The sequence below is a fragment of the Alternaria novae-zelandiae genome, assembly GCF_023758075.1.
Source record: "Alternaria novae-zelandiae strain BMP 2774 chromosome Unknown scaffold_5, whole genome shotgun sequence".
Taxonomy (NCBI): domain Eukaryota; kingdom Fungi; phylum Ascomycota; class Dothideomycetes; order Pleosporales; family Pleosporaceae; genus Alternaria; species Alternaria novae-zelandiae.
In genome coordinates, this window is record NW_026056965.1 from 755205 (window position 1) to 779738 (window position 24534).

The 24534-nt window shown below is 52.6% G+C and overlaps 7 protein-coding genes across 7 annotated transcripts; 3 read left to right on the plus strand and 4 right to left on the minus strand.

The window, feature by feature from the left end:
• Positions 1-118: 118 nt before the first annotated feature.
• On the minus strand, positions 119-1325 carry J4E88_003291 (uncharacterized protein; the record flags this gene model as incomplete). Its single annotated transcript, XM_049396944.1, has 3 exons — positions 119-176; positions 227-1275; positions 1323-1325. The coding sequence occupies 3 exons, from the start codon at positions 1323-1325 to the stop codon at positions 119-121; spliced, it is 1110 nt and encodes a 369-aa protein (XP_049257286.1).
• A 378-nt stretch (positions 1326-1703) lies between these two features.
• Positions 1704-3140, minus strand: J4E88_003292 (uncharacterized protein; the record flags this gene model as incomplete). The annotated part of the gene is made up of 2 exons (XM_049396945.1): positions 1704-2989; positions 3044-3140. 2 exons carry the CDS (start codon positions 3138-3140, stop codon positions 1704-1706), a joined length of 1383 nt encoding a protein of 460 aa, XP_049257287.1.
• A 932-nt stretch (positions 3141-4072) lies between these two features.
• J4E88_003293 (uncharacterized protein) lies at positions 4073-5253 on the minus strand (the record flags this gene model as incomplete). Its single annotated transcript, XM_049396946.1, has 2 exons — positions 4073-4897; positions 5035-5253. The coding sequence occupies 2 exons, from the start codon at positions 5251-5253 to the stop codon at positions 4073-4075; spliced, it is 1044 nt and encodes a 347-aa protein (XP_049257288.1).
• Positions 5254-5771: 518 nt separating this feature from the next.
• J4E88_003294 (uncharacterized protein) lies at positions 5772-9236 on the plus strand (the record flags this gene model as incomplete). The annotated part of the gene is made up of 1 exon (XM_049396947.1): positions 5772-9236. One exon carries the CDS (start codon positions 5772-5774, stop codon positions 9234-9236), a length of 3465 nt encoding a protein of 1154 aa, XP_049257289.1.
• A 1222-nt stretch (positions 9237-10458) lies between these two features.
• Positions 10459-12491, minus strand: RLI1 (Fe-S cluster-binding ribosome biosynthesis protein; the record flags this gene model as incomplete). Its single annotated transcript, XM_049396948.1, has 4 exons — positions 10459-11813; positions 11863-12265; positions 12392-12416; positions 12472-12491. The coding sequence occupies 4 exons, from the start codon at positions 12489-12491 to the stop codon at positions 10459-10461; spliced, it is 1803 nt and encodes a 600-aa protein (XP_049257290.1).
• Positions 12492-13338: 847 nt separating this feature from the next.
• J4E88_003296 (uncharacterized protein) lies at positions 13339-18427 on the plus strand (the record flags this gene model as incomplete). The annotated part of the gene is made up of 8 exons (XM_049396949.1): positions 13339-13752; positions 13801-13827; positions 13875-13953; positions 14006-14332; positions 14383-14423; positions 14480-14753; positions 14802-18240; positions 18289-18427. 8 exons carry the CDS (start codon positions 13339-13341, stop codon positions 18425-18427), a joined length of 4740 nt encoding a protein of 1579 aa, XP_049257291.1.
• Positions 18428-19341: 914 nt separating this feature from the next.
• Positions 19342-21870, plus strand: J4E88_003297 (uncharacterized protein; the record flags this gene model as incomplete). The annotated part of the gene is made up of 3 exons (XM_049396950.1): positions 19342-19597; positions 19653-20190; positions 20241-21870. 3 exons carry the CDS (start codon positions 19342-19344, stop codon positions 21868-21870), a joined length of 2424 nt encoding a protein of 807 aa, XP_049257292.1.
• Positions 21871-24534: the final 2664 nt, after the last annotated feature.

The following is a 24534-nucleotide window of genomic DNA, read 5'->3' on the forward strand; positions in this document are numbered from 1 at the left end:
TCTCCATGAATACAAACGAAGTTGAACATGGTAAGATATTTCTAATCGTGAAGACTGCTTTTTCATAAGATCAATGCTTACATCAACCATCTACTCATTGCAATCGACTTGTAGCATCTTATTGCGGTGCGCCTCGGCCAGCACCACCACCACCACCTCCCATGAAGTTCCTGGCCCTGATATCTCGTTAGTCATAATTATGTCAATGAGCACGTCTTGAACTTACATCTCAGCCAGGTTAGGGTCGTTCATGAGATCCTGCATGTTGGGCATTCCACCTCCGCTTCCACCACCGCCGCCGCCTCGACCTCCACCGCCACCACCACCACCGAACTGTTGAGCCATCTCCGCTATCCTGGGGTTGTTCATGAGATTGCTCATCATGTCTGGGTTGCTCATGAGATTCTGAGCCATCTGCCTCATCATCGGGTTCTGCATAAGGCCCGCGAGATCGGGCATACCGCCGCCTCCGCCGCCGCCACCACCGAGCATACCAGCGAGGGCAGAGAGATCAGGCATGCCACCACCGCCGCCCATACCACCAGCACCCCGGGCAGCGTCGGGCGCACCGACATCACCACCGTCCTCTTCGACCTTCTTCTTGGCTGTCTCGTAGCCCTTGCGCATGACTTCTGAACCGCCGCCCTCTGCGTCCATGCCCGACTTGTATGCCTCCATAGCGCCCTTTGCGTCGCCGAGAACGTACTTAGCGAGACCGAGACGCGACCAGGCCTTGGAGTAGTTGGGGTCGGCAGCGACTGCCATCTCAGCGTCCTCCTTTGCGAGCTCGTGCTTGCCCTGGCCTGAGTATGCGGCCGCGCGGTTGGAGAGGTAGATGGGGTTGAGGGGGATGACTTCGAGAGCGGCGGTGTAATGCTTGACAGCACCATCGTAGTCCTTCTTCTTCATCGCCTCGTTACCCAGTCCCTTCAGTCTCTCGGCCTCATCCTTGTTTGGCCCGCCTGGTCCTGACCCGGCGGCAGGTGTCTGTGGCGTCGCTGGTCGGGCCTCCTTTGCCGACGAGGATCCCTCAGTTGTGGCGGTCGTCTTTCCCTTGAGCTTCTCGTAGACGTTGTAGATGGCGAGCAGGTTCTGGTCGCCAATGGCGTCCTTCTTTGCGGCCTCATCCGCAGCGTCGACCTTGAAGGCTTCGGCGATGCAGTTGGCGGCGACTTCTAGTTGTTCGGCGTCGTCGGGCGCTACGGAGCCGTCGGTCTGCGATGTCTGGAGGAAGTCGAGGATGGCGAGCGCGAGGCGCTTCTTGGATTGGAAAGCCTGGGACTGTGAGCCATTGTTTACGTGCGCAAGTGGGGCAGACTTACCATGACGGCGTGATGTGTGTGTTGGAAGGGTCTCGCAGGCTGGGTACTAGGAACAATGTAGTACGTTCCCTGGTAGTAAGCTTATGAACAGGTGTTCAGGTAGGTACAGGACTATGGTTGGTTGCAAGTCTGAGATCAATGCATTGAAACTCGAAGCTTCCGTCGGTCAATTGGCGGGGCAGTCCGCCGCCGCCAGTGCCAAGCTGCTACCACCAGCCCTGTAGTGTTCACTATCAAACACCGCGAGCAAAGGAAGTGAATTGCATGAATCTGAGTTTAACTGGCGTCATTCAAGCCGTCAAATGCTTTCGTATACACGTCTACTCTTACACCCCACTACTATAACACATACTAGAAGGTGAGATGGGTATCTACAAGTCTCTAATCGTCGCTCAATCCTTCCCAAGCACCCTTGGGCTTCTCTTTCGGCCACAGTGAGCTGAACCATGATTCTTCTTTTGAGAGAGACATGCTCTTAGCGCGCTCTTCAACTTCGCGATCTAATGCAAACCTCCGCATGCGCTCAGCGATTCTGGGGTCCAGCACCATCTCGTCTAGCCATACCCTCTCCCTAGTGTCGCCTTCTTCGCGCTTTCGTGCTGTCTTGGACCAGTCTGGTTCTTCGTGTGCAAGTAATCGTTGTTGCTCCCACTGCGCCTGACTTTGTCCGTCTTCCTCGTTCGTGACAGACGCTTCGCCTGCAGTCTCGAAAGGTCGGTATGCACCCAGAACAGCAGCAGCGGTTTCCCGGCCAATCTCATCCGCCGCTTGTCTCTTGTTCAGGAAACGGAACATGCGAATGGGGAAGTTGAAGAATCCGAGAAGATGGGGGAGAGGCACTACGGCGGCGGGACCAAGTGCTTGTGGGCAGTTTTGGGAGAGTACGGCGTTATGGTATTCAGCGGTTGAGATGAATGGTGGTGGTTGCTTCCTCTTCTTGGGCTTGTTCTCCTCTTCCTTCGGCTTCTCAGTGTCTTCCGTCTTTGGGGTTTCGGGTGTAGCGGTAGGTGATGCATCGTCGGTCGTGGCAGGTGTTGTGCTGTCAGAGGGTGTTTCGGTTGACGCAGGTGTGGGTTCGATCGCAGCAACCGGTACCTCTACCGTCGGTTCTGATGATGGCGGAGGGTCCAGAGGTCCCAGCCAACCCTCATGTAGTCCTCGAACATATTCTTTCCATGTGTGTCTGCCGATAATGATGTCTCCTCCCGGTCCACTCCACTGGCTCACACCAGCTCTTTGCCTTAGTCCTTCCAACTCCTCCTCAAGCCCTGGCTCTAATGGCTCGGCAGTCGCCTCTCCCCTCTTCTTCCTCAGCTTCCGTATCCGCTCTGCCAACCCAGCTCTGACGTCTCCTTCCCTTCGGCCCTCGACCGCATCCCAATCTAACGCCGCTGCGACAAGGATGGGCTTGACGTATTCGTGGAAGTGATCGCGTGCAGGTACTATTCCATCCGCCGGCGGTGCAGATAAAAATATAGTAAGCCTCCTCGGCAGCTGGTGTACGTCCAACGGCTCGTGTGCGATGTGCTCAACAACCTTCGCCCACTTCTTCTGTATGCGCTTCTTTTGCCTCCGATCATACATGACTGCCGCAGTCCAAGACCCAGTAATCGAAAGAAAAATCATCCAATTGCGCGACGGCAGCTTGAAGCGAAAGTTTGGCAGGCCTGTAATTGTTAGTAGTGCTCCGCATGACCTCGGGAGACAGTAGAACCACGCACCCATCATCCTCCAGACGGGATTCGGAGGCTTCTGCGGTTTGCTGGGCCCGGCAGAAGCCTCGCCCGCAGCTGAGGCTTTTGCATCCGGTTCGGCCATGCTGTTGTGGACGGCGTTGGTGGTTGCGGTGTTGGTCGCGCGCCCCAAAAATTTCCTTGACTGCCTATCGGCGAGCGCGGGAATGGATCGGAGCAGGCTAGTCACCACTCGGAACGACCTGACTTAGCGAGTGATGGTCCCCACCTCTGCCCCTCACCCCTCAGTGACATTATTGGAACCTTGTACCGCATTTCGCGGCTCTATTTCTCGTGCTTTTGCCAACGTATTGTACGATAAAATTTAAGATTTTGCCATCAAATCACCTTCGGGTAATGCGATAACACCTCACGGTGGTAAGTTCTGCCTGCACGCAGTACCTATTGGACATCTTCTAACTGTACCTTCAGGTATGGTCTAGTGGTATGACGTCGCGTTGTGGCTGGCGGACACTAAGTGTCCCGATCCAGATCCGCGCCAGCCTGGGTTCGAGTACGTTCATTCCCAATACATTGGTGGTCCTGAGACATTGTCTAACATGTCTACAGTTCCCAGTACCGCCAAATTGCGACATTCTTTTTTGCCTTTGCGACAGCCTCCTTAGCATAAGGCTGGTTGGCAATCTTTTTGCCTCTCAGACTTCTATCTTGAAGGACTGCAGCGCTTTACATATCTTTATGCATGTCTACCTTCTCTTAGCCGAATCATCTGCTTTTTGGTTCACTAAATAGGGAGCATCATACAGACTAGAAAGCAGGTCACTAGTCTCTGCCTTCACAAAGGTTGCTTGTTTACTTCTTCAAACACCTTTGATGCTCACAAAGCGATATGCTTGTTCTAAAATTATTGATCGACTTTGACTACACCTCTAGGACGCACACATATGCAGACTTGCTTACATTGCTCTCTGTAATGCATCGGTAGCCTCTTCTGCACTTCAAGCTTTCTCAGTCTCGTCTCTAGGCACAACAGATCATGCACTAGGAAGTTCAAGTTCAAGGATGTATTGTATCCAGATGCTCGTTGATATCGGACTCTGCTATCCGAACATTACAAATCGGGCAGTCGACAAGTAACTTCTTCTGCACGACAGGATCATGCTCCTCATCTCGCGGCCGTTTCTGGCCAGCGCTCGAGGCTGTAGGTGTGGATGAACGGACGACATCTTCCACAACTGCGGACGCCACATCTGGCCTGTCATTCGAAGGATTGGTCGAGGTTTCATCCTCATCACCAATGACAATAGGTACATCAGAAGTCTTGCCCTGCACCTTAACATCCTTCTTGATCCAGCCATCCAACTTATTCTTCTGCCGTCCCGCCCGCTCCTTGGTACTCATAGCCTCCAGCTGTTTCTTAGTCGGCGCCGGTTCCTGGATCTTGTGATAAGTGCCCCCACATTCGGCCTGATGTCTTGAGTACCACGTGTCACCCTTGCCAGGAGCTCGGTTCATACTTCGCTTGACGAGGCCAAAGTACGGCGGCTGGCTTCTGCAGGGTCCGTCGCACTGCCAGACGTGGGTGCGGTAGCTGTCGACTTCATCGTGGAAGGTGTGGTAGATGGTGACTTCATAGTTGCCGTGGTTGTTCACGGCGTCGGCAAACAGCTGGAAGCCGACGCCATGTCCAGTACCGTCATCCCCGCGCGAGTGCTTCCACGACGTGGTGATGAAGAAGTAGGCATGGATTGCTTCATGTAGCAGAGTGTTGATGGTATCCGACCGAGGACGATACTGCAGCAGTGGCGTGGACAACTTCAACCGGATGCGCGTGAACTTGTTGGTCTTGGGATCCCGGGATAGCTCACAGATGCCAGCGCACTGGATCTATTGTTAGCCGGTGTTTGACACGGCAGTCTAGAAGCGGGTGGGGCAACGGTCCGGAGACACGAGGGCGGCTTCAGAAGTGGTGGATGAGACGCGTGGAAAGCAAATTGTGACGCGCAAAGAAAACCTACCAGAGTCAAACGCGGCGACCAGATGACTTCGACACGTGGGAGGAGCAGTTTGCGGAAGTAGAGAATGTTATACAGGGCGAACAGCTCGTGGATGTCGACAAAGGGCTCGCCGTTGTTCAAGATGGCGTTGATGCTCTTCAGGGCATCGTCTTGTTCAGGAGACAGCGGCTGCAGGGTCGCAACGGCCGCCAATGCAGCGTCCTCGTCGGTAACGGGCATGGCACATGCGAAACATAGTCGACTGTTAGTCGGGCGTGTTTAGCAGGGTGGCAGTCCAGGCACGCCAGGGTCTGGATTAAGGGAGATCGCCGTGGAAGTCTGTTTCGGGTGCCGTGTGGCTCGTAGGGCTGCAATGCATGTGCACAAAACAGCCCTAGCGCGTGGAGATGATTGTTCGACACCACCAAGTGTCGTGACTTGGCTGTGCGGTGCCCCTTGCGCCTTCGTAATTAAGAGAGCCCGCCGAGTGCTTTGTCTGCCCCTGACGCCGTGCAAGTTTTTGGCCGTCTTTGCTTTCTCACACATACAAAGAAGCGTGGGGCGACATATCTAGGCCTCGCCATATCGTATGACGCACTGCCTCTCCACTTATTGCACAGCAGCAACCGATGCACGCGAACAAGAGCAGACCTCGCATAACGTATTCGCACACGCATTCCGATTCCGACGTCCCCTTTCCCGTGCATTCACCCATAGGACTATACGGATGGGCGTGCTCGTAGTCTCGCTCGACAAACATGGCGGCAATCGATCCCCCCAGAGCGGTTGACTTGGTCCGCACGGCGTCGCAGAGCTCGACCATATCCAACCCACGGAACCGCAGCATACAGCGCATGCGGCCCTCGAAGCGCAGCTCCAACACGTCGCTCAGCCGCAGCCGCAGCAGAGCGCCCTCGCCCGAAGTCGACACCAAGAGCCTCACGTCCTTCCCCTCACTGTCGCCTAGCCCGGAGACGTCACCGGCACAGTCGCGCGTCAACGGCTGGTTCCGCTCCACCCCAGCGCCCGAGGACAGCCTTAAGAATGCTGAGAGCAGGACGGTTGCATCGCCCGACACGGTCAAGGCGATTCCCCCGCCGGACCTCAAGGGCACGACGCCTGCCTCTACCGTCAGGAAGGTCACCAAGTCAACACAGCAGATAGTGGGCAGTCTGGTAGCCGCCTCGTCTGCCAAAGACCGGACGGCTCTCTTCGACGATACCCCCACCGAGTCCGCCAAGGTGCCCGGAAACCTCCACTTTGCGAGCGACGACAGCATACAGGATGCGCTGCGACAAACGGGCGCTGTGGCGCTAGTCAAGCAACTCGCTGGCGACCTGGCCCAGCGCGATGCGCAAATCACGGCTCTGCGGAGACGAGCCGAGGAGCGCGAGCGCATGCTGAGGAAGATGCTGCAGGAGTGCGAGGTCTCCAACATGGACATTGAGAACCGGCTGCGCGAGCTGGAGAAGAGCAAGGAGCCAGGCAATAGCCTCACCAAGACGAGGACGAGGGGCGACAGCGCAGCCACTGGATTGCACCCCGACGACCCCATGGAGGACAGGCTCGCCAGGGCTATGGAAGACGAATTGGCTGAGCACCCCGATGCTCTGGGCATGGACACGGGCACCTCAGCGCCTCAGGCAGAAGTCATGTCCATCAACTCAGTCGCGTCGGACGCGCCACGCGACACCACCAAACCAAACTGGAAGACCTACATTTGGGCTGGGACGAGCAAGAAGAGCAGCCGAGCACCGTCCGTAGCGAGCATGGTGGACAGAGAAGCCGAGACTCTGGGGCATACCCGGTCGCGCGCATCTAGTGGAGCAAAGCCACCCCGCAAGGCCCTCGCGAGCGATCTCTTTGTCCCTCCAGCCGGTGCTGTACCTGCATTGCGCCGACTCAACAGCTCAGATCATGCTACAGACTCGGCGCGTAGATCTTCGTCGACATCGCTAGCAAGCTGGGCGTTGAAAATGGTAGCAGGAAACAATGCTGCAAACCCCAAGGCCAATACAGTACGAGGCCGCAAATCCACAGCTTCTAGTGTTGTCGACCGTGCGCCCTCCATGGATTCGACCAAGACGGCGCAATCCGCAAAGTCATCGCTCGCCAGCACCCAAAGAAGAGGCCGCGCCTTGGGCCCCAATGGAACAATCAAAAGCACAGCGCTAGAACAGCCCAAGAACGTGTCGAATGGGCTCGGTCCGACTCCGCCTGTCCGTGGAATGAGCAATCTTGGGCCTGTGGAAATGGACCGAATCCTGCCGGAGGACTCACGACCACCGACGCTAGTACAGCAACACAATAGGTTCATCGGCAGCAGCGAGTACTTGACTGATAGATTTGGTTTCATCTACGACCAGCGCCGCAAGAAGAGACAGAGTGAGGCAGCGGCTGAGCTGATCAAGCAGAAGCGAAGCAGCAATGTGGAGTCACTCGGCGATGGCAGGACGACACTCAACAACTTGGCTCTCGACGAGGACCATGAGCATGCAGGCTCTGTTCCCGCGGATCAGAATGATGGCACCACACGCCCGTCCAGCTCCGACTCTGATAATCACCAGAACCAGCCAGCCAGCAAGACGTGGGTTGATTACCTGAAGCTAGCCACGCATCCAACTGAACTCCTGTCACACACTCCATCCGCGGCGCCCATCACCACCGTAGAGTCCGCAGAGGGCGAGGTCTCAAATTTCAAGATTGGCAACAACCAAATTACGTTGATGAAGCGAGGGTCTGCACCAACGGCTAGTGTCAACCCAGAGCCATCACCATCGCGTATTGTGTCGGGCAATGCTGAGCTCTCCGCTACAACTACTTCGCCAGGCCCGTCCACTCCGATCAGCCAGTATCCGCCACAGATCGACCCAGTGCAATCCCTACTAGAGCAGATGAGTGAGCTGCACGACAATCTCCAAAGAGAGAGGACTGTCAAGTGGAACGACTTCTTGCGTAAAGTGCGTGCACAAAACAAGCGCGAAGGGGATGTTGCCAGCACTGGCGAGAACGGCAAAAGCAACGCAATGCCCGAGCAGTTCCTTGCCGATGGTGAACTGGTAGGCATCGCAGGCTTGGGTAACAAAGGCAAGATTGGACGTGCCAAGTGGCAGGAGTTCCGTCGTCTTGTTCTCGGTGGTATCCCAGTCAACATGAGAGCCGCAATCTGGGCTGAAGGAAGCGGCGCGCTGCATCTGCGCATGCCAGGCTACTACGAAGACTTGGTAAACAACGGCGAAGACGACCCCACCATTGCAACCCAGATCCAAATGGACATTACCCGCACACTTACCGACAACATCTTCTTCCGCACAGGACCTGGTGTACAGAAGCTACAGGAGGTACTCCTCGCCTACTCCCGCCGCAACCCCGAGGTTGGCTACTGTCAAGGCATGAACCTAATCACCGCCTGCCTCCTACTCATCATGCCCACCCCCGAAGACGCATTCTGGGTCCTAACCGCCATGATCGAAGAAATCCTCCCGCAACACTACTACGACCAACACCTCCTCACCTCCCGCGCCGACCAATCCGTCCTGCGCTCCTACGTCAGCGAAATCCTCCCGCGCCTCTCCGCGCACCTCGACGAACTAGAAATCGAGCTGGAGGCGCTAACCTTCCAATGGTTCCTCTCCGTCTTCACCGACTGCCTCTCTGCCGAAGCCCTTTTCCGTGTCTGGGACGTCGTCCTGTGCATGCACGACGGCTCTACGTTCCTTTTTCAAATCGCACTTGCGCTGTTGAAACTGAATGAGAAGGCGTTGTTGCAGTGTGACACCCCAGCGGGCGTATATCACTACATCAACCACCAAATGACCAACCACGCCATCAGCATCGACGGCCTGATCCAAGCCTCCGACGCCTTGGGTAAAGTCATCAAACGCAAAGACGTCGAGGACCGCCGCGCAAAAGCCGTAGCGCACGAAGAGGAACTCATGCGCCAGCGTGAAGAAGCGAGACAAGAGCGCGCGAGGAAGAGGGCGAGTAAGCTTTCGGACGTATCTGCGCCGTCGCTGCCTACGCAACCGGAAGAGGATGCGAAGAGTCTGTCCGCTAGTCTCGACGCGGAGTTGTCGTCACGGACGAGTCCTATGGCTACGCCGTTGAGTAGCGCGACGGCACGGAGTGAGGAGGAGGAGGATGCCGAGTATGTGAATAGTAGTTTGGAATTGACGAATCGCACGCCCATGCCTATGGATGAGGAGTTTATGTGGCGGGGCTGATGAAATGGGGAGGATGGAGTTGGATGGGTTGGATGGGGAGAGGCGATACGACGTTTTTTTTCCTTTGTTACAGACGTACGTATATATTTGCATCGCTGGAGTTGGAGTTTGGGGTTACGGGACTGGGACTGGGTATGGGATCATCGTTCCTTTTTCATCTATATACCCCATCGCCGCTGCTTGCTGGATGCCCCGTTGTAAAATTGGATTGGAGTGGATTGGATTGGATAGTTTAACAACAATGGATACCCCCTTCTTCTTACTTTCCGTGTCTCCGTCTTCGTCCTCCCTTTGTGTGTTCATCTCTTTCTTCATCCTCGAGATCTGTGATAAAGACAGATGAAAGACGACACTTGTTTATTTGTCGGGCGAGTTCTCCCATGTCCCGCCAACGTAGCACGCCCTCCTCGCCATTTCAAAGACCATCAAATTACTGACTGTCCATTCAAAACTCTTTAACTTATAGCGTACATGAAACCATATCGCGATGGTTGGCCTCTAACTAGGATTTCACTACCGGATTCGTCGCATGTGAGTCTACAAGGTGTTCAGTGAGCTTCATTCTAGTTAGTAGACATAGCATGCCCTACATAGCTCTGCCCGTAATGTTCCTTTGATGGTTTAATCGACCAGCGAACATCTGAAAATATCCACTGACTCTAGTTGATGCTGCTTTTTGCTAACACCTAGTAAGTAGCAACGGCATACAACCGTCTTTCCATGCTGGATCGCACGTTGCGTGTTGTCACGGAAACTATCACATCACTGTGAGATTGAAATGTTATGCAATCGGTTTGGGACACCACGAGTACGTTGGGGAAACAAGTGTGGATATATTGTTATCATGTATCCTCCACCACATTCGAGTAGCTACTAACTGATTACTTTTCTGCTTGTGGCTTGTGGCTTTCAGTCGTCAGCCACACACATGCTGCACTATGCCTCGAGACGTTCGGCGGCCACCTAACTTGACCCGGACTGGCTAGTCTTGACGACGTTGCATACTCCATTGATACAAATAGCCGGCGCAGGAGGTCGACCGCCGATGAGGGGACAGCCATCTTCCTCATCTTCCTCATCCGCACCTTCATCGTCATCCAGCAGGCTCACAGTGCGTCCTCTCAGGCCGCGCTTCTTATTGCCCTTCTTAGTCACCCCGGTCTTGACGTGCCCTTGTGGGCGGCGCTGGGAGGGAGGCGTGATCTGTTTGTGGAAAACCTCTTCAACTATCATCCTCGAGGAAGAAGTAGTTTCCGCTCAACTTCTGTTCCTGGTCAAGCTGGGACTTGTCCTTGTTGATACGGGGACGGAAGGAGTTGGGGTCACGGCGGAAGGTGACGTCTAGGTTCTTCAGGAAAGAGTTGCAACCAGTGAGGAGAGACTCGGGCTTGTTGGCGCGAGCGTTCACAGCAGGTTGGCCGTCGAATACAATGACACGGTCAGCAAGGTAGGTGGCCATGATGAAGTCGTGCTCGACAACGAAAGCGGTCTTCTTGGAGTGCATAATGAAGCGCTTGATGACACGAGATGCGACAATACGCTGCTCGGAATCGAGGTAGGCACTAGGCTCATCGATGAGGTAGATGTCAGCTGGCATACCAAGGGCCAAGACGATAGCGACACGCTGCAGTTCACCACCGGAGAGGTTCTGCACTTCCTGGTCGATGAAGTCGTCCATCTTAAGCGGCTTGTAGACATCGGTTTGGAACTGAGGGCTGAGGAAAGCGGTCTTGATCTTCTTGAAGAACAGCTGGCGAACAGTACCCTGGAACCTGGGAGTGATGGTCTGGGGCTTCATGCTGATGCTCATCTTGGGGATCTTGGTTTCGCCGTCGGGCTGCAGAGCGCCGGCAAGCATCTTACAGAAAGTGGTCTTTCCGGTACCGTTCTCACCCATCATGACGATGATCTCAGAATCAGTAAAGTTACCAGTCTCGATGTTGAGTTCAAAGCTTCCGAGGGTCTTCTTCATGTTTGGGTAGCTGTAGCCGCGGTTGTGGTCAACCATGTATTCGTCACCAGCCTCTGCGATGCGGAACTGCAGCGATTCCTCACGGAAACGCAAGTTCTCCGTGGGAATGTTACCATCCAAGAAGATGTTGATACCTTCACGGACGGATGCGGGCAGTGTGACGACACCGTAGACGGCGGGCTTTCCGTAGAGGACACAGATGAAGTCAGAGAGGTAGTCGAGGACGGACAAATCGTGCTCGACGACGATGACATAGTCGTCGGGGCGGAGCAGACTGCGAATCTTGCGGGCTGCGGCGAGACGCTGCTTGACATCCAAGAAGGATGACGGCTCGTCAAACATGTACACATCGGCCTGTTGGACACAGACAAGCGCAATAGCGAAACGCTGCAGTTCTCCACCAGAGAGCTGTCCAATGTCACGCTCGAAGATGTGGCGCAGTTCCAACTCGTCAATCATCTCGTCGAGGTTCTCCATCTGGCTGCGGGCGCCGATGAGCTTGCCGACGCTGCGCTCGGTCGACTTGATGGCCTTGGGAAGTTGGTCGACATATTGGGGCTTGACGACGGCCTTGAGGTTGTCTTCCAGGACCTTTGTGAAGTAGTCTGCGTGTTGTTAGCAAGTGATTTCTTTGTCCAGAAATCAGTGTCTTACTCTGGAGTTCAGAACCGCGGAAGTACTTCAGGATCTCCTCCCAGTCTGGCGGGTTGTCGTAGCGACCGAGGTTGGGCTTGAGCTTGCCACTGAGGATCTTCAGCGCTGTGCTCTTGCCGATACCGTTTGTTCCCACGAGACCCAAGACCTGGCCCGGACGGGGCATAGGCAGCCTGTGCAGCTTGAAGCTGTTCGCCGAGTATCGGTGGGTGACCTGGGTCTCGAGGTTGGTGGGCAAGTTGATGATGTTGATGGCGTCGAAGGGGCATTTCTTGGGGCAGATACCGCATCCAATGCAGAGGCGCTCAGAGATGAAGGCGATTTTGGACGAGTTGTCGACTTCGATGCACAGCTTGCCCGTGCGGACGACGGGACACGACTTTTTGCATTCTTGGCGGCATTTCTGGGACGTGTTAGCACAGGGAAGGCGCGACCGAGGGGTGGCACTTGCCTTGGGCTTGCACTGTCAAGCGAACATCCTCATGTTAGTCGGAGATCAATTTTTGAGTGTGGAGGGGTAGTGGGGTACCTTGTCTGAGTTGACAATAGCGATACTGGGCGGTATTAGCAAATACACGTGGGTGAGGTCTTTCACGACGTGTGACGTACCGGGTGAGCTTGTCAGACATGTTGGCGGCGGCTTTGTTGTTGCGGCGATTGCGGTTGTGGGTGGCCCTGGAGTCGCAAACTGAGATGAGGGCGACGGCTAAGCAGTGAGTGGGCGGACTCGGCGACAGTCACTGCGAGAGAGGCGCGCGCGGATGCTGGAGGTGGAGAGTGAAGGGAAGGGAAGATCTCCAACGACTGCACGGGTCGGAGAGAACAATGAAAGAGCTGACTGACGTTGTTGGCGAGCACGCTGGGTCAGCGATTTTGGCGGCTTGTGATTGGGGCATACAAAGGCGCAAGGTTGAAGGCCCGAGCGCGCGCCTCTCTCCAGGGCTAGCAATGAACCTCCGCTTCCACAATCTACCCACACCTCACCCTACCCCCAACCCCCACCCGACTCTCACACCGAGGGTATCTTGACCATGGACTGTATGTATATTCCCTTTTGAATCTCACGTCGCGTCTGCTTCACCCGCGGTCCTGCCCAAATCGCCGGTCGGCGGCCTTGTCCGTGTCCATCGATCCCATCGCCAGATCACGCCCACGCATCCAGCAACTCGCCTTTCACGTAGAACACGTTCTTCTGCGGCCCAAAGAGCGCCTATATCAGCCTCCCACCACCGTGCACACTCTCCCCGCCCACCCTCCGGCTCGCGCGACTCCACCGCCTTTCTCCCATCAGGCGCTCGACCCCCAAGACCGCATTCCATCAGACTTCCATTGTGCAAGTCACTGCCCTGGTTCCTGGTCGCGTTCTGGCTATTCTGGATCGCGTAGTTGCGCTCTATCCAACGCACCCGCTCCGAGCCGCCGGAGCCCACAGAAGGTCGAAATATCGTACTGACCATCCACACAGCCGCGTCCATCATGATGCCCTCTTCACCAGGCCATGTCGCCTCGTTACCATACACAAACGGCCATTTGTCGCCTCTCGCAGCCCATATGACGACCGCCGATAGCTCCTCCCAACACAGCGACAACGACCAGTCCGACACGCAAGAGGCCGCCGCAGTCGACCCAGCCTCCGATGTCGACGCGCCGGGCGAGGAGTACGACGAAGACGACGAGGTAGCTGCTGCTTCAGACTCGTCTGAGGATGTCGATGCAGAGGGCGAGCCGGACGGCGACTACGACTCTGAGTCACCGCCGTCTGAACAGGCAGAGAGCGACCGCGCCCGCAGTTCATCAGAAGAGTCACGGCGGCCGCCGAAGCGGAAGGCTAGCGATGAGAAGGAAGACTACATCGAACAGAACCCGGAGCTATATGGTCTGCGTCGCAGCGTACGTGGCATCTCCAGTCTGCATTCACATGAGCTAACTCCAGTCCAGGGTCGTGCCCGCCCTAGTCGTCGCGTCGTAAGTGACCCCAAGTTGATGGAAGAAGCATCACTAACAGTCTGCAGGTTGATAGCGATGATGAAGATGATGAAGACTACAGCTCTGATCAGCCCCGCAAGCGACAGAGGACAGCCTCGCGGAAGAGTTTGTCAACTCTCACCTACCCATCTGAAGTCGTACTAACCCGTCTGCCCAGCCTCAAACCAAGCCACACCAGTCTATCGCTCAGCTGGCTCCGATTCCGAGTCAGATGGCTACGTTGGTGCCCGTCGCAATATCCCTACCAAGAAGCAACGCCAGCGTCAGCACGCCGTTGCCGCAGGCCGCGAGCCCCCATCACAAGCCGAGGTCCGATTCTCTGCACGTCGCACTGTCCAGGTCGCCAACTACAATGAGGAAGAAGACGAGGACGAGTTCGTCGAAGAGGACGATGAAATGACCCCCAACTACTGGGCGACCGCGCCTGAAGACGCTGGCCCCGTCATCGACAAAATCCTCGACCACCGGCCGAAGGATGGACTAGGTAAGAATCGCCCATGAGGTCATGTGTTAGCATGTATTAACAAACAATAGAAATGGATCCTTCGTTCGACAAGCGGGATTTCGAGTACTTGGTAAGCACTGCTCACAGTCCTGGTTGCAAATCCGCAGTACTAACTCGTTGGCCCAGGTCAAATGGCAAGATAAGGCTCATTACCACTCCACGTGGGAAGACTACAAGACGGCTGCTTCGTACAAGGGCTACCGCAAGCTGGACAACTACTACAAGGGCCCTGTCCAGAACGACATGTACGTCTACAGCCGCAAGAACGCCGACCCAGAAGAGTACGAGCAGCACATGGTTGCACGCGAAGCCGAGCGCGAGAGCCAGCTCGACTTCCACGTCGTGGAGCGTGTGATCGACTCGCGAGACGGCGAAGACGAGACAGAGTACTTTGTCAAGTGTAAGTCGACTCACCTCACCCCTATCTGGATTACCTAACGCTCTACAGGGAAGGGACTGACTTATGAGTTCTGTACCTGGGAACCCGCGTCGCTCGTCAGCCGGTTATCGCAATCCGAGATTGACCGATTCCTCGACCGCTCATCAAACCGGCCCTCCTCCGATGCCCGCGAGGCGAACCCGAACACCCGCAGGAAGTTCGTCAAGTTGGACACTCAGCCTGACTACATCAAGTTTGGTCAGCTGAGGTCCTTCCAACTTCAGGGTGTCAACTTCCTTGCGCACAACTGGTGTCGCGGCACAAACGTCATCCTCGCCGATGAGATGGGTCTGGGAAAGACAGTGCAGACAGTGTCCTTCATCAACTGGCTGAGGCATGATCGGAGGCAAGACGGCCCCATGATCTGCGTTGTGCCACTGTCGACCATGCCTGCCTGGGCAGATACCTTCAACAACTGGACACCAGATGTCAACTATGTCATCTACACCGGTAGAGAAGAGGCCCGCAGCATCATCCGAGAGAAGGAGCTGTTGGTCGACGGCAACACCAAGAAGATCAAGTTCAACGTGCTCCTAACCACATACGAGTACGTCCTTGCCGACTGGCAGTTCCTCCAGAGCATCAACTGGCAGTTCCTTGCTGTCGACGAGGCGCACCGATTGAAGAACCGCGAGTCGCAGTTGTACGACCGCCTCCGACAGTTCAAGGCACCATGTCGACTTCTTATCACGGGTACCCCCATCCAAAACACCCTTGGAGAGTTGGCTGCCCTAATGGACTTCCTCATGCCAGGAAAGATCCAGGTTGACGAGAACGTCGACCTTGCTTCGGAAGACGCCAGCCACAAGCTTGCCGAACTTAGCTCTGCGATCCAGCCGTACATGATTCGCCGTACCAAGGAGAAGGTCGAGAACGATCTACCTCCTAAATCTGAGAAGATTCTGCGTGTCGAATTGTCCGACATCCAGCTTGAGTACTACAAGAACATTCTCACGCGCAACTATGAGGCGCTCAATGAGGGTGGAGTCGGCCACAAGCAGTCTCTACTGAACATCGTCATGGAGCTCAAGAAGGCTAGCAACCATGCTTTGCTCTTCCCCAACGCGGAAAACAAGCTCGTCAAGCCCGGTGCGACCAAGGATGAGACCCTGAAGGCCCTCATCACCTCCAGTGGTAAGATGATGCTGCTGGATCGACTCCTCGGAAAGCTCAAGGCCGACGGTCACCGCGTGCTCATCTTCAGTCAGATGGTCCACATGCTGGACATCTTGACCGACTACCTGAAGCTACGCAACTACCCGTTCCAGCGTCTAGATGGAACAGTCCCAGCAGCAGAGAGGAAGATCGCTATTGATCACTTCAACTCTCCCGGCAGCGAGGACTACTGCTTCCTTCTATCGACTAGGGCTGGTGGTCTCGGTATCAACTTGATGACTGCTGATACCGTCGTTATCTTCGACTCCGATTGGAACCCTCAGGCGGATTTGCAGGCCATGGCCCGAGCTCATCGTATCGGTCAGCAGAAGCCTGTGAGCGTCTACCGTCTTGTCTCCAAAGACACCATCGAAGAGGAGATTCTGGAGCGCGCTCGTAACAAGCGTATGCTGGAGTTCATCACAATCCAGCGTGGTGTCACCGATCGTCAACAGAAGGAGCTCAACGATAAGATGAGCCGTGCTGCAGCAGAGCCTAACTCCGCTGACGACATCAACAATATTCTCAAGCGCCGTGGACAGAAGATGTTCGAGCAGTCTGGCAACCAGAAGAAGCTCGAAGAGCTCGACATTGACTCAGTCTTGGAGAATGCTGAGGAACACAAGACGGAGCAAGCTGCTGGTCTTACCTCTGATGGTGGCGAAGAGTTCCTCAAGAACTTTGAGTACACTGACGTCAAGATCGATCTCGAATGGGACGACATCATTCCGAAAGAAGAGCTGGAGGCAGTCAAGGCTGATATCCAGCAGCGGAAGGATGAAGAAGAGACTCAGAAGCTTCTTGAAGAGAGCGCGCCACGGAAGCGCAAGGCAGCCTCAGCAAGCGCACGCGAGCAGCGAGCAGCAAAGAAGCGGGCCCTTGAGGCTACCAACGTCGAAGCCGACGACGACGAGCAATCTGAGCCAGACGACAACGTAAAGCGCGACCCCAAGCGGCCTCTCAACACAAAGGAGGCTCGTAACCTCATTGGCGCGTACTGCCGATATGGTTCACTCGAGGAGCGTGGCGAAGAGATGCTTCGCGCAGCTAGGCTTGTTGGTCGCGACATGGAGGTCGTCAAGGCCACTCTTGATGAGATCATCTCCATGAGCACGCAACTCGTCAAGGATGAGCAGACTAGGCTCAAGAATCTGGAGGCTGAGACTAAGCGTCCCATCACGAAGAAGGACAAGAAGGCTGTTCTTTTCGACTTTGGCAAGGTCAAGAAGGTCAATGCAGAGACTATCCTTGAGCGGCCCATCGAGATGCGCGTCCTGAAGGAAGCTGTTGAGGCAACTCCCGAGTGGCGCAACTTCCGTGTACCGGACGCCATCAAGCCTGCGAGCTACTCTTGTCCCTGGGGCGCACGCGAAGACGGCATGCTTTGCATCGGTATCCAGCGCCACGGCTACGGTGCATGGATTCCCATCCGTGACGACCCAGAGCTTGGTCTCACCGACAAGTTCTATCTCGAAGAGCATCGTGTTGATAAGAAGGAAGAGCGCACGAAGGGTGAAGAGAAGAACGCCAAGTCTCCTGGCGCCGTGCATCTGGTTCGTCGCGCGAACTATCTTCTCACCGTACTCAAAGACAAGAGCACAACGGATCCCAATGTCAAGCGCATGATGGAGAATCACCACCGCAACAACAAGAAGCATCAGCTCAACATTGCGCGCCGGACAGACAAGGGCGTCTCAGCTAGCCCCGCTCCAGCTGGCTTAGCACGCAAGATGCAAGGACGGGATTCAGAGCGTCCTGCGCACCGGGCGAACAGCAGCAGCGAAATCCGACGTCCCGATAGCCGGACTGAAGGCCGCCATCACGATAGGAAACGTGATGACCGCCCTAGAAACAGCGACCAGTACAGGCCCTCGGACTCCCGCAAGGACCATCGCAATGACCGCGACCGCGACAGCGTTGATCGTCGTGCCCACACCTCTGATCGGAACGGCACGCCAGAGAATCGCCGAAAGATCAGTGGCGACGTTGATAGGCCGCGCGTTAAGGATGATCGGCCTCGCCTTTCAGAAGACCGCCCGCGCTCTCATAGCCAGAGCCAAGTGCCTGATCGCAGCGTGGAAACACCCAAGCCCAAGGAGAAGAAGGCAGACGAGTTCCTTGAGCGTAAGCTCCGACCTGTTCGCGACAATCTCAGCCGCCTTAAAAAGGCGACGCCGAAGAACCACCCGCAGAAGGAAGGGATGCTCAAGATCCTTAAACAAGAGCTGATGGCTGTCGGCAACTTCATCCGCCAAAACACCAAACAGAATGAGGAGCTCGAGGATCGTCTATGGTAAGCATGTTCATCAACTTCTCACACACTTATACTAATCGATGATAGGACTTTCACGGTCAACCACCACTGGCCTCGGCCCGGTGTGACTGTCGCATCGGTCAAGGGCATGTACACTAAGATGGTCACCTCTGAAAAGCCAGCTGCGGCCGCGGCTCCGACGAACGGCCAGAACAACGGCGCCTGAGCACTTCTCTACGTACACACACACATATGATGCTGATGCATCATTTCACATTATCTACCACGGGCCTATGGCGTTTTCGATTTTTTACGGTGGCACGCCGTCGAGTATATTTGCAGCATAGCGTAGGTGTTCGGCTCGGTTGGCTACTCAAGTTATGACTAGTTACGGGCACTGTTTGATTCTTCGTCTTTCTATTGTATTTGCATGGACAGCCCAGTATCAGGGTGCGCCCCGGTGTTCATGATTTTCGCAGGGCGGCGCAAATAAAAACTAGCGTACAGGTTGTTGAAGAACATGGCGGCACTTGGGATAGTGCGCTTTTACATTACAAGAATGGAAGGTGTCTCTGTGAAGAGGGTATCATTAGTAGCATGTAGATTCAGCACTTGCGGTTGTGCAAGATGACAATGGACTACACACATCACGCCTTCGCTTCGCTGCATGATGATGGTGAGGTATTATTATTGACTGCAGCCTTGGCTTCTTGAAGGATGGAAAATGATCACGCGAGTCATCTGCTGCCCAATCTTCATGGTCTACAACCCTACAAGCTGGTTGCTGGGCTGTCTAGAGTATTCCAACGGCCCACACGTGGCTTGGAAGCCAAGCGGTGAGGGATATTCGGGGAGCTTCCAGCGGCAGGTTGAGAATTCGCAGAGGCATTTGATGAAGCGCGAGGATTGTCGGTATTCTGAGGTCACGCGATCAGCAGCGTACGTTTGCTAGTGAGACAGCTGTGGCTGTGGGGAAGGGCATGTGTGTTGCTGGCTGGGGTTTGTGTGGGAGAGTGTCTAGTGCTCGGGCGATGACGCTCCAATGACAAGGGTCGCTGAAGGATCGTGCTCGCAGCGGTGGCTCCCTGTTGCGCCTTGCTTCCCCGGCGGGCGCCATCAGGGTGTCTTCGGCGCTTTTGCATGGTAGAGTCCTGTGCGAATATACAGTCGCGCGCCATCCACGAAGCCTACGCAAATGCCTCGCTCCAACACTCCATCATGATACACATGCTGCGCGTACGGGACGCAGCTCTATGCGGGCTGCTCTTTTGGGCACACGCGACCGCGGCCCCGCCTAACGCGGCTGGCGATGCAGCAAACAGCCGCGCTGCGGGTTCCCGATCCATAGACGCGGATGGGCGACGAAAGCTTACAGGCAGGTTCCTACATATTACGGGTACGTCGGCCATTTGATCCCTGGGGCTGATATCGCGACTAACGTCATGCCGCAGACTTTCACCCAGACCCTTTCTACAAGACATATTCGAGCACAGAAGCCGACGCTGCGTGCCATCGCAAACGCGGACCCGCTGGCCTCTATGGCGCAGAAACCACAGGATGCGACTCCCCTTTTGCGCTCGTCAACCAGACGTTCAAGTGGATAGAAGACAACATCAAAGACGATGTAGACTTTGTTATCTGGACCGGCGACTCGGCGCGACACGACAACGATGACGAAATCCCACGGACGCAGAAGCAGGTCGTGCAGCAGAACGAGTACATGGTCTCCAAGTTTGCGGACGTCTTTGGACAGAGCGGCCACGGCCACGGGCCCAACAGCTTCGCGATACCCATAGTACCGACTTTCGGGAACAACGACATCTTGCCACACAACATCTTCACAAGCGGGCCAAATAGGTGGACGACGGAGTTTCTGGACATATGGCGCGGTTTTATACCCGAGGCGCAACGACATCAGTTTGCGCAAGGAGGCTGGTTTTCCGTCGAGGTGATTCCTGGGAGGCTGTCTGTCATCAGCCTGAACACCATGTAAGTGGGGAAAGAAACTTGATTTCTAGGGCAAGAACTAACACGCGCAGGTACTTCTTCACCTCCAACTCCGCCGTTGACGGCTGCGCAAAGAAACGCGAGCCCGGCTACGAACACATGGAATGGCTGCGCATTCAGCTTGATATTCTGCGCGATCGCGGCATGAAGGCCATCCTCATCGGACACGTGCCGCCTGCTCGCGTCGACAGCAAGGAGAGTTGGGACGAGACCTGCTGGCAGAAGTACACACTTTTTGGACGACAGTTCCGAGACGTCATTGTGGGAAGCCTTTTCGGACACATGAACATCGATCACTTCATGCTGCAGGATTTTGAGCACATCGAGAAGGACACGGAGAATGGCAAGATGGGAGCTTTGGATGGCAGATCTGCTCTGGCTGATGGAGTCCAGCTTCTGGAAGATGGTGAGGTGACGGTGGCATCTGCGTCGGATTATCTGCTTAATCTGCGGGAGGCTTGGGCTCAACTACCTGCGCCCCCGCCGAAATCGAACAAGAAGTCGCGCTCGAAGCGTTTCGATGACGAGGAGGAAAAAGAGTCGATGTGGGAGTGGCTCATGGCCATGGTCGGGAAGTCGCCAAAAGACCGGAAGGAAGAGAGGAAGAAGTACCTCGAGAAGATTGGAGGGAGATACGCCGAACGTTACGCGGTAACACATGTCTCACCCAGCGTAGTACCGAACTACTTCCCCACCCTCCGCATCATCGAGTACAACATCACTGGCTTGGAACACCTCAGCGTAGCGTCCAGCCCAATCAGCCCGCCCACGATCGAGACGCCAGCCGAGCAACTCCCGATTACCCCCACGGATTACGACGAGTATGACGATTACGACGAAATCGACGACGAAGACGTGGAAATAACGCGAAAGAAGCACAAGGGCAAAAAGGGCAAAAAGAAGCCCCGAAAATACAAGTTCAAAGTCCCAGACGGCCCTTCGAAATCCTCTCCACCAGGCCCAGCCTATTCCCCGCAGACCCTGACATGGACACGCCATATCCAGTATTTCGCAAACCTCACACACATCAACAACGACTTCCTCGAGCCACCGCCCGATGCAGTGATTCATGACCGTCTTTCCATCAACAACGATGCTGTTAGCACGATATTCGGATTCGGTGTCAGTCCTGATGGTAGGATCGAGAACAAGAAGTGGAATGAGGGAAAGCACAAGAAACACCAGGGTAAGCAGCCGAGACCCGAACCGCATCCGAATGAGTTTGTGTTTGAGGTGGAGTATGATACGAAGAAAGACCACGGGTTCAAGGATCTTACCGTGAGGAGGTGGGTCGAGTATGCGCGCAAGATTGGCGCTTCCACGGGCAAGACCAAGACTATTGATGCCCGCGAGGAGGATGTTGAGGAAGAGTCGGAAGTAGAAGACGACGTTGAAGGAGAAGAAGAGGACATGGCAGATGAGTATGAGGAGGTGGAGGAGGTGGATGAAAACGACTCCATCATCGCAAAACACAAAAAACACAAGCATAAAAAGGGAAAAAAGGGAAAACACCACAAGAAACACAAGGCGTCCAAGGAATGGTACACTTTTGTTAAGCGCGCGTTTGTGGGTACTGTGGATCCGAAGGAGCTTAAATTGGTGTTTGGGGCGGTGAAGGGAGATGATGGGCTGGAAGAGGGGAAGGAGAATATGGAGTTGTAGATGGTGCGGTGCATTCGACCGGGTGGAGTGGAGTGTGCTTGTTGAGTTGATACCCTTTGGCGTTTTCTTTTGGTCGCCAATTCCTTTCGTTGTCGGGGATGTGGGCATGGGGAGTGAGTTGTATGTATATGGATGGGCATGGGAGTGGCGTCGCATTGCATTGCATAGGGCTGGTGTGGTATATTGTTTAAGAAGCATATAGCTATGGAGAAGAAAGGAATGTAGGAATCGTATACAAACCCCCAATCTGAGTCTCATATCTTATCCACTGAGCGTGAAGTCGATGAACAGTCGCTCTTGCGCCGTAGACGTAGTAGCTGCGCTTTGCAGATCCGCACAGGAGATAGGTAATCTGAATAAGTTGTTAAGCAAATTTCCGTACTCGGTTATTGCGATTTTGATGATTTGGCATACAGTGGATCAACGGACGCGCTGCTTCGGCGCGGGCGGTGTTGGGCTGCGTGAGTTCCAATATACCGCATCCGGCAACTTTACTACCCCGTTGAACACGGCGGACTGTTACTCTTTCCACGGCGGCCTTAAGCCCTAGTTTGTGTTATACTTTATAGAGATAAAATTTTATTCTGTCTAATTAATTACTAATAATACTACTAAACTTAATAATTTTAATAAGTTAAGTAGCCTAATAACACTAAATTTATAATATATAGCTTATTTATTTCTATAATAGTAATAGTAAAGCTATAATTACTATTTTTAATAGCTATTTATAATACTATACTAAACTTATATAACTATTCTTTTAATTTTTATATTAGACTATATAATAACTACTACTAGTATCTTTATCTATATATTAGATACTATATATAAAATATAAGATCTTCTTTATTTATAAAATACTCTTTTTACTTTAAATATAAGCTTAGTAGTTATTATATATAAAATTTACTTTTATATTTTTTTTTTACTATATATTTTATAAAGTAGTTATTATAACTACTTAGTTATAGACTACTCTAGATCTCTCTAGACCTTTTTAGACTACGCTAGCCTACGTAAGCGTAGGCTCTACTAATGTAGAAACTTAAAGAAACCTCTTATAAGTAATAGCTTTATCTAGATTACTTAGTAAAAGTTTACGTTTGTATAATTTTATATTAATCTATTCTACTTTTATAATATAAACTTTTACTTATAACTATTAGTAATACTATAAATATAGTTTTGTTATAATTATATAGTATAGTAGAAAACGCAGCTTTCTAAGCCTAGCCTAGGCTAGCTAATACTCTATTAGCTTTAACTACTACTAAAGAGAAATTATAAGCTCTAATACTTACTATAGAAATACTACTAGTTAAGAAAAGAATACCTATTAATAAACTAATACTATTAACTCTCTAGTAAGAACTTAAATAAGAAAAATAGCTTCTATTAGAAGCTAAATAGTGTATAAAGATTACTACTTTACGTATCTAACGCAAGGCTCTTAAGGCTATACTTACTAGTAGTAATCTTTAGACTTTATTACTACCTATACTAATACTAGCTCTAGCTACGCCTACTAAGAGTACTCTATACTAGACTAGACCTCTTAAAATTCTACTTCTAAAATCTAACTCTCTAACACGCTTTAAAAGTAAGAATAGAGTATAACTTAATAGCTAGACTAGAGCTTATAAATACTTCTTTAAGAGTAACTCTACTTTAACTAACTTAACTATATAAGTTAACTTTATAATTAGATAGCTTAAAAACTACTAACTAGACTATTAGAAAAAGATAGCTAGAGCTATTATAACTAACCTAGAAGCGCTAGTTCTAATCTAGGCTACTCTAAAGTTAGCTATACTAAAGTTACTTAGCTCTCTCTTTAAACGTAAGTAAATAGCTAGAAAGAAGATTAAAAATATAAGATAGCGTTATTATACTTCTACTAAGCTTCTTAACTATTTTAAGATATAATAGAAAAAGCTTAATATCTAAGCTACTTTTAATAATACTAATAAGAATTATATCTATAACTTCTACTCTACTCTTAATCTAAAGATACGTAAATAACTAAATAATATTAAGTAGAAGTAGTATAGCTTTATAGTACTAGAGGCTAAGGCTAACTAGTAGTATAAAGCTCTAGAATCTACACTTTAGATTAGATAGGCCTAGATAGGTATAGATAATACTAGAAGAGACTAGTTACTCTTTAAGTAAATATAGTATAATACTAACTAGCGTAGTCTACTTAGCTAAGAGGTAAAACTACGTGTACTACTTAAAAGAGAATCTATAACTACTCTAGTAGCCTAAATAAGTATAAAGAATATTAGTTAAGTTAAATACTATAACTACTACTATAAAGAGTACTATAAGAGAGAGTGTTTTAACTCTACTAGCACCTAGAAGAAAAAAGCGCACTTTTAGGCTATCTAACTCTATAATCTAAGAAACTTATTATATACTTTAAGAGTCTTATTACTACTATAAGTAGTAAGCATAAGACTAAATTAGAAATAGTAGGCTTATCTCTAATTACTATAGAAGGTACTATTCTAGCTAAGTCTAGGCCTATTTATATCTAGGCGCTTCTTAATAGTAGCGCTAAAGCTAACTTTATTAGTTAAGCTATAGCTAGTAAAGCTAGATACGTACTATACTAAGATAGTATAACCTAGTTCTATAGTCTTAATAGCTAAGAGCTAG